Source organism: Vipera berus, assembly GCF_964194415.1.
Source record: "Vipera berus genome assembly, chromosome: 2".
NCBI classification, from domain to species: Eukaryota; Metazoa; Chordata; class Lepidosauria; order Squamata; family Viperidae; genus Vipera; species Vipera berus.
Window position 1 is genome coordinate 251,026,555 of NC_138203.1, and position 13,995 is coordinate 251,040,549.

Sequence of the window (13,995 nt, forward strand, 5' to 3'; positions counted from 1 at the left end):
TTAGAAAATTTACGCCTTTCTGTTATAATTATGAAAATTCAGTAGAGGAGGGTGGTACTTGCATAACAGCAAATATGCATTGTGCCTGGCCTTTGTGAAGTCTCATATGACAAAATTCCAGTTGTTATTTTCATTACTTACTACAGTATTACTGTAAAGTAATAGGGTTATTTTCTTTTTTGGAGCAATTGTCTTTAGAGACTTAAAAGTCTCACTCCATTACATCAGACACACATGAAAATAAAATTTAAAAAAGGAGTTTTTACCTCTTTATTCTTTTGCTTGTTAGTTTTCATCTTTTAATTTTCATCTTGCTTTATGTAAACCTTATCATGTTAAGTAGAGTCAACATCATGTGAAGTGTTAGTTCCACTTTATAATGCCTTGGTAAGACCACACATAGAATATTGCATCCTGTTTTGGTCACCGCGATATAAAAAAAGATGTTGAGATTCTAGAAAGTGCAGAGAAGAGCAATAAAGATGATTAGGGGACTGGAGACTAAAACATATGAAGAACTGTTTCAGGAATTGGTATGTCTAGTTTAATGGAAAGAAGGACAAAGGGTGACATGATAGCAGTCTTTCAATATCTAAGGGGCTGCCACAAAGAAGGGGGTCAGTCTATTCTCCAAAGCATCTGAAGGCAAGACAAGAAGCAATGGATGGAAACTAATCAAGGAGAAAACCAACCTAGAACTAAGGGGAAATTTCCTGACAGAACAATTAATCAGTGGAACAACTTGCCTTCAGAAGTTGTGGGCGAGGTTTTTAAGAAGACATTGGACAACCAATGAAATGATATAGGGTTTCCTGCTTGAGCAGTGAGGACTAGAAGACCTCCAAGGTCCCTTCTGACTCTGTTATTATGTTAATCCTCAGCAGCTAAGCTTACTATTAGCCATGTAAAAAATAGTGAATAACAACAGTTATAGATTGTGAAGCATAATGGTACTAAATGAAATTTTCATGCCTGGCGTCTGCTGTTGATTTTTTATTTGTTTGTTTTATAGTGAAAGAAAATGTGTCAAAATAACCAGTTAATATAGACTCATATGTAAGAACTATGTACTCTCAGTACTATATGTATGGAAGAGAACAATATTTTACATTTCCTTTGGCTGATATGCAAAATGTTGTACCTCATTGTACTGTTGTCATCTTGTTAACTTGTAGACAAAATATTATTGTTGTAATTTTAAAAAGGGGACATAAAGGACTAAGTGGATACTGTAAGTATGTTAATTTTTATTAGTTTCAGATATGTTTGGTTGTTTACTCTTTGGGCTGTCCATGTTTTTATTATTTGGGTTTTTTCCCCCTTTACATGTATTTTAATCCACCCATAATTTTTTTAAAGTTTGACAGTTTCCAAAGTGAATAAATACATAAATCAAAAAATATTTTACCCAGAGCTAGGTAGCTTTTTGAAAACTAATATTTGATAATGACATTGGCAAGTGGTGCTTCTATTCTGATTTCCTTTTCCTTTGTGGTCTAGAACCTAGTGTATTTTTGGGGGGCGGAAATTGCAGAAAAAGTTTCTATAGCTCTTTCTCTAAAAAGTCTAAAGATTAAAAAAAAATCTGCTTGATCCAACAGGTTTGTTATAATTTCAGAATTCATTTTAGTATTGATGTGAATGTCTTTAATGTCACATTTCCACCATTCAAATGATACTTGAAAATCTTCTGGTACAATAGGATGAAATCTATATGTTTTGTCTCTTGTTTTCCTTATGTTGCAACCCATATGGAAAAATATGTTCTTTGCTTGATTCGCCTAGGATTTGTTATTTTGATGTCCATAGCCACTGTACTGTATTGTCCACAGAGGTTTACCTCTTAAAAATGGTCGAAAAGGGACACATAGAGCATAGTTCACACTGTAGCATACTAGAACAGCTTTGTCCTAAAAAGGAGCAGAAGATGTTGTTTTAGGAGTATAACTGGATACTTAATCCCAATTAAAACAAAACCTAAATTAAAATAGCATTGTGCTGCATTCCTATTATATATCCACCCAATTGACTGTCTCAGTTGATTGATACGGTATTTATTTATTTATTTATTTATTTATTTATTTGTTTGTTTGTTTATTTATTTATTTATTTATTTATTTATTTATTTTATTGGATTTATATACCGCCCCTCTCCCAAAGGACTCGGGGCGGTGTACAGGGCACTTAAAACATGGTATACAAAGTTAAAAAATAAATTAAATTAAGTTAAGTTAGCCCCAACAAGACAAATTCTAAAGTTTAAAATCCCAATCCCTCAGTCCAGGCCGGCAAGCTCAAATAACCAGGTTTTCAGGTCGCGGCGAAAAGAGCGAAGGTCGGGGGCCATCCGGAGCTCAGCAGGAAGCTGATTCCAGAGGGTGGGCGCGCCCACAGAGAATGCTCTCCCCCTGGGGGCCGCCAGCTGACATTCCCTGGCCGACGGCACCCTGAGGAGGCCCTCTCTGTGGGAGCGCACAGGACGATGGGAGGTTGACGCTGGCAGAAGGTGCTCCTGTAAATAATCTGGACCCATGTCATTTAGGGCTTTATAGGTCATCACCAGCACCTTGAATCTCACCCGGAGGGCAACTGGAAGTCAATGCAGCTCGCGGAGCAGAGGTGTTACATGGGAGTATCGGGAGACCCCCATCACAACTCATGCGGCCGCATTTTGCACCAGTTGGAGCCTCTGGGTGGTCCTCAAGGGCAGCCCCATGTAGAGAGCATTGCAGTAGTTTATTCGAGAGGTCACGAGTGCATGAGTGACTGTACGTAGGGCATCTCGGTCCAAATAGGGCTGCAACTGGCGCACCAGGCAAACCTGGGCAACCCCCCCGGTCACAGCTCCTATATGATCTTCCAAGCTGAGCTGTGAGTCCAGGAGGACGCCCAAGTTGTGAGCCCTATCTACGGGGGGTAACACCTCACCCCCCATAGTTAAAGATGGAACAGACTGAGTTACCTGAGATACTGGTATGTACAGCCACTCGGTCTTGTCGGGATTAAGTCGAAGCCTGTTCCTCCCCATCCAGACCCTAACCGCCTCCCGGCAACGGGACATCACGAGGGCATCACTGGGTTGGTTCAGGGTGGAAATAAAAAGCTGGGTATCATCAGCATACTGATGATACCCCACCCCAAACCACGAATGATCTCACCCAGCAGCTTCATATAGATGTTGAACAGGAGAGGCGAGAGGACCGACCCCTGAGGGACTCCACAAACGAGAGGCCTCGAGGCCGACCTCTGCCCTCCTGCCGACACCGACTGCGAACGACCCAGGAGGTAGGAGGAGAACCACTGCAAAACAGTGCCACCCACTCCTAACCCCCTGAGGCGCCGCAGTAAGATACCATGGTCAATGGTATCAAAAGCTGCTGAGAGGTCTAATAGGACTAGGACACAGGAACAACCCCTGTCATGAGCCTGCCAGAGATCATTCACCAGCGTGACCAATGCCGTCTCCGTGCTGTACCCGGGCCTAAAACTCGATTGGTATGGGTCCAGATAATCAGCTTCCTCCAGGAACAGAGGGAGCTGATGTGCCACCACACTCTCAACAACCTTCGCTAAAAAGCGAAGGTTGGAGACCGGACGATAGTTATTCAAAATAGCCGGGTCCAAGGCAGGCTTCTTGAGTAGGGGCCTCACCACCGCTTCGTTCAAGGCGGCAGGGAAGCTACCCTCCCTCAAAGAAGCAGTTGTTACTGCCTGGAGCCAGCCTCGTGTCCCTCCCGAGCTACACCAGCCAGGAGGGGCACGGGTCCAATAAACACGTGGTGGAACTCAGCCTCCCCATGATCCTGTCCTGTCCTGTCTTCCGGAGTCACAGGGTCAAATTCTTCCCAGATAACATTCCCAAGACCGCTCGTCTCCCCCTCGTCAGACTCCACCCAGTCGGAGTCCAGACCGGCCCGAATCCGAGCGATTTTGTCCGCCAGATGCTGACTAAACTCCTCGGCACGACCTGCAAGGGCTCCTCCCTCACCTCCTGATTAAGGAGGGAGCGAGTCACTCTAAACAGGGCGGCCGGGCAATTATCTGCGGACGCGATGAGGGCAGTGAAGTAGTTGGACTTCGCTGCCTCCATCGCTGCGAGATAAGACCTCGTAAAGGTTCTTAACCACAATCGGTTAGATTCAGACCGGCTGGATCTCCAGCAGCTCTCTAGGCTCTGTCTCCGACACTTCATCTCCCGGAGCTCCATAGAAAACCATGGAGCCCGCCAGGATCTGCGCCGGGACACAGGCCGCATGGGCACAACGCGGTCGATTGCCTCAGTGGCTGCCCTTTCCCAGGCTTCCACTAAGGCATCGACCGGGCTGTGAGCGAAGATGGCAGGCACGGGTCCAAGCACCACCTGGAACCGTTCAGGGTCCATTAGGCGCCTGGGGTGGAACCACCTGGTCGGTTCCGCAACCCGGTGATGGGGGGTGGCGAAACGGAAGGCCAGCCGCAGGAGGTGATGATCGGTCCATGACAGGGGTATCAGAAGGTCACCAAAAAACCCCAAAACAAAACACAGGACCATGGGACACTGCAACTGTCATAAATGGGCGTCAGTTGTCAAGAGCCTTGGTGGAGCAGTGGGCTAATGCCTCCTTAAGTAACACCAGCTGCCTGCAATTAGTGCAGGTTCGAGTCCCACCAGGCTCAAGGTTGACTCAGCCTTCCATCCTTCCGAGGTAGGTAAAATGAGGACCCAGATTGTTGGGGGCAATTAAGCTGACTTTGTAATAATGCCGCTTGGGGTGTGTGTGAAAGCCCTAATAAGCAGGCATATACATAGAATGAAGGCTACTGCTAAGCTTGTAAGCCGCCCTGAGTCTTCGGAGAAGGGCGGGATATAAATGGAATTAAATAAAATAATAGCTGGAAATCCCTCTCCCAGATCATCTAACCACCTTCCAGATAAAAAAATAAGATCGAGTGTGTGACCTCCCCCATGTAAACTTATCCTTGGTTGTATAAGGTTAGGCATAGAATCAAAATCACATGAAGTATTAGTACCGCTTTATAAAGCCTTAGTAAGGCCACACCTGGAATACTGCATCCAGTTTTGGTCGCCACATTACAAAAACATGTTGAGACTTTGGAATGGGTAGAGAGAAGAGCAACTAAGATGATTAAAGACCTGGAAACAAACATATGAAGAAGGGTTGCAGGATTTGGATTTGGCTAGTCTAGAGAAAAGAAGGACTAGGGGGGACATGATAGTAGTATTCCAGTATTTTGGAGATTGCCACAAAGAGGAAGGGGTCAAATCACCAGAGAGCAGAACAAGAAACAATGGATGGAAACTAATCAAGGAGAGAAGCAACCTGGAATTAAGGAAAAACTTCCTAACAGTGAGGACAATTAACCAATAGAACAGCTTGCCTTCAGAAGTTGTGGGTGCTTCATCACTGGAGGTTTTTAAGAAGAGATTGGACAGTCACTTGTCTGAAATGGTATAAGGTCTCCTGCTTGAGTTGAACTAGAAGAACTCCAAGGTCCCTTCCAGCTCTATTCTGATTCAATCAACACAAAATAAGAGCATAAGAGAAAGAGGCAAATCACCTTTTGTTGCTTATACAGACTTGTTAACATAACCCTAATTGTATCCAAAGGCCTCATAACATGCGCTGTCTTTCTTAGCAGGGTTAGAGAGTTCAGGGAAAGTGGGTAGTACAGCTTATTCATTTCTGAATCCATTTTGTACTATTGGAGGCAGTTCTGAGAAAGATGATAGGATGGGGAGAGTACACAGTTCAAACCAATAGTTCATGCTTAGTTATCATTCAGTAATTGCTTATTGCAGAAAGAATAAGGGAAGGGTAGAATCCAAAAAGTGTTTGATTATGTTGTTGTGGCTGTCATCTTGACTTTTTTTTAGCCTCTAGAACACTCCCCACTTTCTATCTACCTCTACCTTGGTAGAAACTAGTTGTCTGAGAAGCGATAACATGATGTGTAGGAATCCCAGTAGTGGGATTCAAATATGTGAACAACCGGTTCTCTGTGTGGATGCCACTTCCAAAAGTCCGTTCTGGGCCTGGGCAACAAAAAATTAGCTAGCGGTTCTGCCCAAGTGGTGCAAACTGGCTGAATCCCACCACTGTGTGGGGCCCTTGGTGCTGTCTGAGCTTGGTTGTTTTTGGCAGATGTTTCATTACCAAACTAAATAACGTTGCTCCCTTCTAGCACTGATGTTATCTAGTTGGGTAATGAAAGAAATGCAAGAAAACAACCAATCTCAGAAAGCACAAAAGAACCCGTAGTTCAACCCAGAGGTACAAATATTGTCTTCTATTAATGACCTGACCATGGTTAACACTGTGGCTACTACCCATTGGTTAGCCAACTGAGGGTTATTTTAAAATGAAGAGTAAATTTTTGTATCCTGACTAACAGATTTATTATTATTAAATTTATATGCTTGCCCATTTCACTATCCAAAGCAACTCTGGGTGGCTTTTTTCTGGCAGAGATAGTTAAATATTCCTTTACTACCTAATGCTATTAAATAATTTGCTTTAGATGAATTTTTGTATTTTTTTATAGAAATAGAAATATTCTTCATAAATTTGTGTTTAAATTAAACATTCTTAAATGATTGGGCAACTTCTTTAAGGACATTTATTCTGCTGGATATAAATGATTTATATCTGCTTGACTTGGTCAAACTTAATTTAACTGTTCGGGAATAAAACTTGTTTTACCTGTTAAGTTTGAATCATTCAGGAAGATGAAAAAAGGTGATATTGCTTTGACTTCCCTGAAAAAGACTTACTATATCTATACCAATAGTTCAGAATTTAAATTTTTGCAAACATAAATATTACAAAACATATGTTTGATGGGGAAATCCTATGCCAAGAAGGGATTTCAATTAAAAATAATCCATTCTTTCTTCCTTATTCTTTGACAACCAAGACATGAAAAACATCAGTTCTTTCTTTCACATCATGTTCATTCTCTAACATATTTATTTTTGTCACAGCAATGAGAGCACTTACTCAAATTTGGCTTATCTCAAAAACATTAAGCGTAATCTGATTTCATTAATATCTGGATAGGAGACCATCAGAAATCCAGAACTGTAGACTACATTTTGAAATCAAAATATCTGAGAAAAAGACAGTGGCAAATCATTTTTCTATTGTTGCCAAGAAAAGAAAATTCAGTTTGAGTAAAATGTTACTTTATACCTGTATTTTCCCTCTACCAACTTTTTAAAAAATAAAATAAAATAAAACTGTTTTTACAGTATCAGACATAATTCACTTTGGGGTGAAACTTGCATTACATTATATAAAGATTTTACAGTTGTATATTCACATGTCTTGTTACGGTGTAACCTTGGATGAATAAATATTACTATTATTCTGTTTTTGTAGACAGTCTGATGAGATGGGTGGGAGGAGGACTGTGATTGCTTACCTAAAGAGCACTCACATATATTTCAATTGTTATTACTGAAATTCCTCATTTGTATTTTTTTTCCCAGCTGGACATTTTGGTAGCCTTATGTGAAGAGAAAAACAGTATACACACTTGAATATATTTTCTAAAAAAACAACAACCCAACAGTACTCTGAAAGTGAAGAGTCTAGAATTAAAAGGAGTAATTTAAACTACAAGCTATTTTGTGTTTTTGAGTAATGTGGAAATTCCAGAATTTGATTCAAGAGAAGAGTTCATAAATCTGTTAAATACACCATGCCTTGAAAATTGTCAGTGGATCCCTTACTGATTGTATGGGGTTGCTTCTATAGAGGTCCCTTGCTTCCATTTTACTGGTCTTGAGGGAACAACTAGAGAGGTATCTATACTGTGGTTATCTAGGAAGACTTACCTGCACCCAAGAGTCTCTGTTTTAAAATGTAGTGAGATGCTTCTGTGCAAGATAATAGTCAAGAGTTTCAAGAATTATTTAGGATGCAAAAGAAAGAACTACATTATATCATTCTCACTGTCTCAAAGTTGACTCAGCCTTCCATTCTTCTGAGATCAGTAAAACGAGGACCCAGATTGTTGGTGGCAATATGCTGACTCTGCAAATTGCTTAGAGGGAGTTGTAAAGCAGTAACACTCATCATTAGAAAAGAAGATTGTCTGTTGGCAATTAGATATCTATTACTTTTCTGATGAAAAAAAGTAGTTTCTTCTAGGATTCCAACCAGGTTAAAGTACAAAGAACTGGATTTCAGTATTTCAGCCTGTCATGAGTGAACCTTTTTAACTTTTGTAACTTTACTCATGTTTGTCCCACCATCATTCATATCCTCAAGTCAAGTGGTTGTTGTTGTTGTTAGTTGTGAAGTCGTGTCCGACCCATCGCGACCCTATGGACAATGTTCCTCCAGGCCTTCCTGTCCTCTACCATCTTCTGTAGTCCATCTAAGCTCACGCCTACTGCTTCAATTACTCCATCCAGCCACCTCATTCTCTGTCGTCCCCTTCTTCTATTGCCCTCAATCTTTCCCAGCATTAGGCTCTTCTCCAGTGAGTCCTTCCTTCTCATTAGGTGGCCAAAGTATTTGAGTTTTAGCTTCAGGATCTGGCCTTCTAAAGAGCAGTCAGGGTTGATCTCCTCTAGGACTGACCGGTTTGATCGTCTTGCAGTCCAAGGGACTCGCAGGAGTCTTCTCCAGCACCAGAGTTCAAAGGCTTCAATTCTTTGGCGCTCAGCCTTTCTTATGGTCCAGCTTTCACTGCCATACATTGCAACTGGGAAGACCATAGCCTTGACTATACGCACTTTTGTTGACAGGGTGATGTCTCTGCTTTTTAGTGTGCTGTCTAGATTTGCCATGGCTTTCCTCCCAAGGAGCAAGCGTCTTTTAATTTCTTGGCTACAGTCCCCATCTGCAGTGATCTTGGAGCCCAGGAAAATAAAATCTGTCACTACCTCCATTTCTTCCCCATCTATTTGCCAGGAATTGAGAGGGCCAGATGCCATGATCTTGGTTTTCTTAATGTTTAGTTTCAACCCAAGTTTTGCGCTCTCCTTCTTCACCCGCAACACGAGTGGTTATCTTTGTTTAAAAATACAGGTGGTCCTTGAATTACGACCTCAATTGAGCCCAACATTTCTGTTGTTAAGTGAAACATTTATTAAGTGAGTTTTGCCCCATTTTATGACTTTTCTTGCCAAAGTTGTTAAGTGAATCACTGAATTTGTTAAGTTAGAAACACAGTTGTTAAGTGAATCTGGCTTCCCCCTCAACTTTGCTTGTCAAAAGGTTGCAAAAGGATCATGTGACCCGGGACACTGCAACTGTCATAAATATAAGCCAGTTCCCAATCATCTGAATTTTGATCACGTGACCGTCGGCATGCTACAATGGTCATAAGTGTGAAAAATGGTCATAAGTCACTTTGTTCAGTCCCATTGTAATGTCGAATGATCACTAAATGAGCTGTTGTAAGTCAACAATAAAAACAAGACCAGGAGCTGACTGTGGCTCAGACCATGAGCTTCTCCTTGCAAAATTTAGGCTTAAATTGAAGAAAGTAGGGAAAAGCACTAGGCCACTCAGGTATGAACTAAATCATATCCCTGACGAATATACAGTAGAGGTGACAGATTTAAGGAATTAGATCTGATAGACAGAGTGCCTGAAGAACTATGGACAGAGGTTCGCAACATTGTACAAGAAGTAACAACTAAAACCATCCCAAAGAAAAAGAAATGCAAGAAAGCAAAATGGCTGTCTGAGGAAGCTTTGCAAATAGCTGAGGAAAGAAGGGAAGCAAAAGGCAAGGTAGAAAAACATACACCCAATTTAATGCAGAATTCCAGAGAATAGCTAGAAGAGATAAGAATGCCTTCTTAAATGAACAGTGCAAAGAAATAGAAGAAAACAATAGAATAGGGAGGACCAGAGATCTCTTCAAGAAAATTGGAGAAATGAAGGGAACGTTTCATGCAAAGATGGGCATAATAAAGGACCAAAATGGCAGGGACCTAACAGAGGCAGAAGAGATTAAGAAGAGGTGGCAAATACACAGAAGAACTATACAAGAATGAGCTTAACGTCCCAGATAACCATGATGAGGTGGTCACTGACCTCAAGCCAGACATCCTAGAATGTGAAGTGAAATGGGCCTTAGGAAAGCTGAGCAACAACAAAGCTAGTGGAGGTGACAGTATTCTAGCTGAGCTATTCAAAATCTTAAAAGAGGATGCAGTAAAAGTGTTACACTCAATTTGCCAGCAAATTTGGAAAACAACAGTGGCCACAGGATTGGAAAAGATCAGTTTACATTCCAATTCCAAAGAAAGGCAGTGCCAAAGAATGTTCAAACTATCGCACCATTGCACTCATTTCACATGCTAGTAAAGTTATGCTTAAAATCCTACAAGCTAGACTCCAGCAGTATGTGGATCAAGAACTACCAGAAGTACAGGAAGAATTTCGAAGAGGCAGAGGAACTAGAAATCAAATTGTCAACATACGCTGGATCATGGAGAAAGGTTGAGAGTTCCAGAAAAACATCTACTTCTGCTTCATTGACTATGCTAAAGCCTTTGATTGTGTGGATCACAACAAACTGGCAAGTTCTTAAAGAGATGGGCATACCAGACCATCTTATTTGTCTCTTGAGAAACCTATATGGGGGTCAAGAAGCAACAGTGAGAACTGGACACGGAACCACTGATTGGTTCAAAGTTGGGAAAGGAGTCTGGCAAGGCTGTATACTGTCACCCTGCCTGTTTAACTTATATGCAGAGCACATCATGAGAAAAGCAGGGCTAGATGAATCAAAAGTTGGAATTAAGATTGCCGGGAGAAATATCAACAACCTAAGATATGCAGATGATACCACTCTAATGGCAGAAAGTGAAGAGGAACTAAAGAGTCTCTTCTTGCGAGTGAAGAAGGAGAGTGCAAAAGTTGGGTTGAAACTAAACATTAAGAAAACCAAGATCATGGCATCCGGCCCTCTCAATTCCTGGCAAATAGATGGGGAAGAAATGGAGGTAGTGGCAGATTTTATTTTCCTGGGCTCCAAGATGACTGCAGATGGGGACTGCAGCCAAGAAATTAAAAGACGCTTGCTCCTGGGGAGGAAAGCCATGGCAAACCTAGACAGCACACTAAAAAGCAGAGACATCACCCTGCCAACAAATGTGCATATAGTCAAGGCTATGGTCTTCCCAGTTGCAATGTATGGCTGTGAAAGTTGGACCATAAGAAAGGCTGAATGCCAAAGAATTGAAGCGTTTGAACTATGGTGCTGGAGAAGACTCCTGCGAGTCCCTTGGACTGCAAGGTGATCAAACCAGTCAGTCATAGAGGAGATCAACCCTGACTGCTCTTTAGAAGGCCAGATCCTGAAGTTTAAACTCAAATACTTTGGCCACCTAATGAGAAGGAAGGACTCACTGGAGAAGAGCCTCATGCTGGGAAAGATTGAGGGCAATAGAAGAAAGGGACGACAGAGAATGAGGTGGCTGGATGGAGTCACTGAAGCAGTAGGCGTGAACCTAAATGGACTCCAGAAGATGGTAGAGGACAGGAAGGCCTGGCGGAATGTTGTCCATGGGGTCGCGATGGGTCGGACACGACTTTGCAACTAACAACAACAAGCCAACTACCTGTATTAAAAAAAAAATAACCATAATATACTATTAAAACTGTATTCCACAATTCAAGCAAAATGTTGAAGTATTAGTAAACCAAATGAATTGTAAATCTTAATGTATTTGTCGTTGTGCCTGTCCATCTGATTTCACTCTGACAGAAAAGGAACTTGTTGAGCAAATACTGGCATGTTTAGATCAATAATACATTTTTAAAAAGTTGCAGAATTACCAGTAGATGAGCGTAACTTGTGCCTGAACTCATAATGAAAATATAAATCATTTGAAGAGAGGGAGCAAAATATTTTTAATTGTACTAAGCTGTAAAGCAAGTGAAGTGTTTTACCAACTACTTTATATTTTTTTTCTTTCTTCCATTAAATTATTCCAGGTTTTTGAGTCATGATGCAAGAATCTGGAACTGAGACAAAAAGTAACGGTTCAGCCCTTCAGAATGGAGCAAGCACTGTCAACTCCCTACTAGATTGCACCCTACGCGAAGTAAGACCCAACGGAGAGACACCTTCGGTGGAAATCGGTGCTGTGGATCTTGCCCATCTTCAGCAACAGCAGGTACTGTAAAATATACTACTAGTATTTTACCAACTTCGAAAGCTTCTTGTATACGGAAGTCAAGGTTGATGAAATTTTTCACATCATAAAAATACCATGGTATTTTCTAGCAAACAAATACTTTACAGCATGCATTTATAGGATATTAATTGATTGGCGTTCTGCAGAAGTAAAGTATAACCTTAAAGAGAAGCAACTGTATCGTGTGAACTCCTGCGCTACCAACATTTCACTGATAGAAATAAGCCTAAGTAGATTTCTGCGCTTTAGTAGTGAACCCGATATCTGTGGTATAAGAAGCACTAAACCAGCAGCCCACCATCGCCGGAGACCAGTTCCGTTGAGAGAGGTTTTTCCACGGACCAGAGGGAGCATAGTTTCACGCACTCTCTGCATCCCATGCGTGCGCAGGTGGGGCTTCGCTCATTTGTGCAGCCTGGTTTCTGACATGCCGCAGATCAGTGTGGGTCTGCAACCCAGGTTTTGGGACACCTGCACTAAACTACGAGGCTTGAGTAAGAGAGCATGACTGATAATTTCATAAGTCTTCATTAATAATCCAGGTGTTCCAGATGTGTTCTTATTTCCCCCCAAAGTGTAGCATTGATTCTAGAAAAAGGAAATTATTGCAATTTTAATTGTGTAATCATTCAGTATTGATAATCAGGTGCTCTTTACTTTGCTAATGGAGGAAGTGGTTTCCTCTAAGAGTACAACAGGATGCCTGCTTTAATCCTCATGAGCAAGCATTTGTATTTATTGATTTCCAACAATTAAATTACATTTATTGCTAGATATCCCATTTATTTTATGCGTTAGTCCTTGACTAAATAAAACAGTTTTGCGTATGAATTATTTGAATACTTGCTTGTATGAGAAGAATAGGTCAGGTTAACAACAGTATCATTGCAAGTTTAACACAGAGACACTTAATTTTAAAAATTCTGTTGAATAATACTGGCACTGCATAACATGGGAATATATATATATATATATATAATATGTAAGATCTCTGAAAAGATGCAAATGTTCATTCTACTTTTTTTAAAAATCCTTGGTCTGGAATTTGGAATAGTCTTGAAGGCTTTGACAGCTGTGGAGTCTTTTTAGTGCGCATGATGATCTTGTCAGCAGATTGTTGTGCTGTAGAAAAAAAGCTATGACCAACTTTGCTTTTTTCCTGGAAAAAACATTTAACTTAAAATCCTCTACATTTTAGCGTCTTAAGTTTTTCATGATACTAAGTTCAATGTACAGTTGTTTTCTTCTTGTAGATTTTTTTTAGGTGAGAATGCAATCATTAAAAATATCACAAGCATGCTGAATTCCTTACTGCAGTAGTCACACAAAACCATGGATAACATTTCAATAAGTGCAGGCCACAGTAGAGTAAACAGTTGCACTGAAATTTAATTCCTGTTGACTTTTCCGTCATTCTTGGCCAGGGGCACATTCTGAATTGTACTGCAAAGACAACAGGGGTTACAGCTTTGATTAATCTAGGGCACTGGAAGAGAATTAGAAGAGTAAAATATGTTGGAAGTATTCAGGACACCAAAGCTTTTTTTTCTAAGAGGCTTGTGATCAAAATAAACTAACTCATATATAATTATACAGCTCTCCTTTTCAGTTTGTTATTTTCCCATCTTTTTTTCCTGGTGTTATTTTGCTTATATGTGGCATCCTACAACATTAAAGTAGAAAGCCTACTTATTCCCTTTTAGATAAACAATGTTATAAGCACAAAAAAGGGAATAAGAAATAGTTAGCCAAAGCAATTAAAAGAAAGAGGGGGAAAAAAGAAACATAGCATAATCTAGTTTATAGCAGCACCATTAACTATACCTATC

General features: G+C 40.8%; 1 protein-coding gene across 18 annotated transcripts in view; it reads left to right on the forward strand.

Annotated features, from left to right (window-relative positions):
• FOXP1 (forkhead box P1) overlaps positions 1 to 13,995 on the forward strand; it is a 678,799-nt gene that overhangs the window by 410,456 nt on the left and 254,348 nt on the right. For 16 of the 18 annotated variants that reach the window (XM_081321542.1, XM_081321526.1, XM_081321537.1 and 13 more), the window contains one exon: positions 11,964 to 12,145. The exons of the other annotated variants lie outside the window; for them this stretch is intronic. In XM_081321542.1, the coding sequence (XP_081177668.1) occupies positions 11,975 to 12,145 (171 nt within the window). In that variant the 5' untranslated portion in view covers positions 11,964 to 11,974. The remainder of the gene's footprint in view (positions 1 to 11,963; positions 12,146 to 13,995) is intronic. 18 annotated transcript variants of the gene reach the window in all.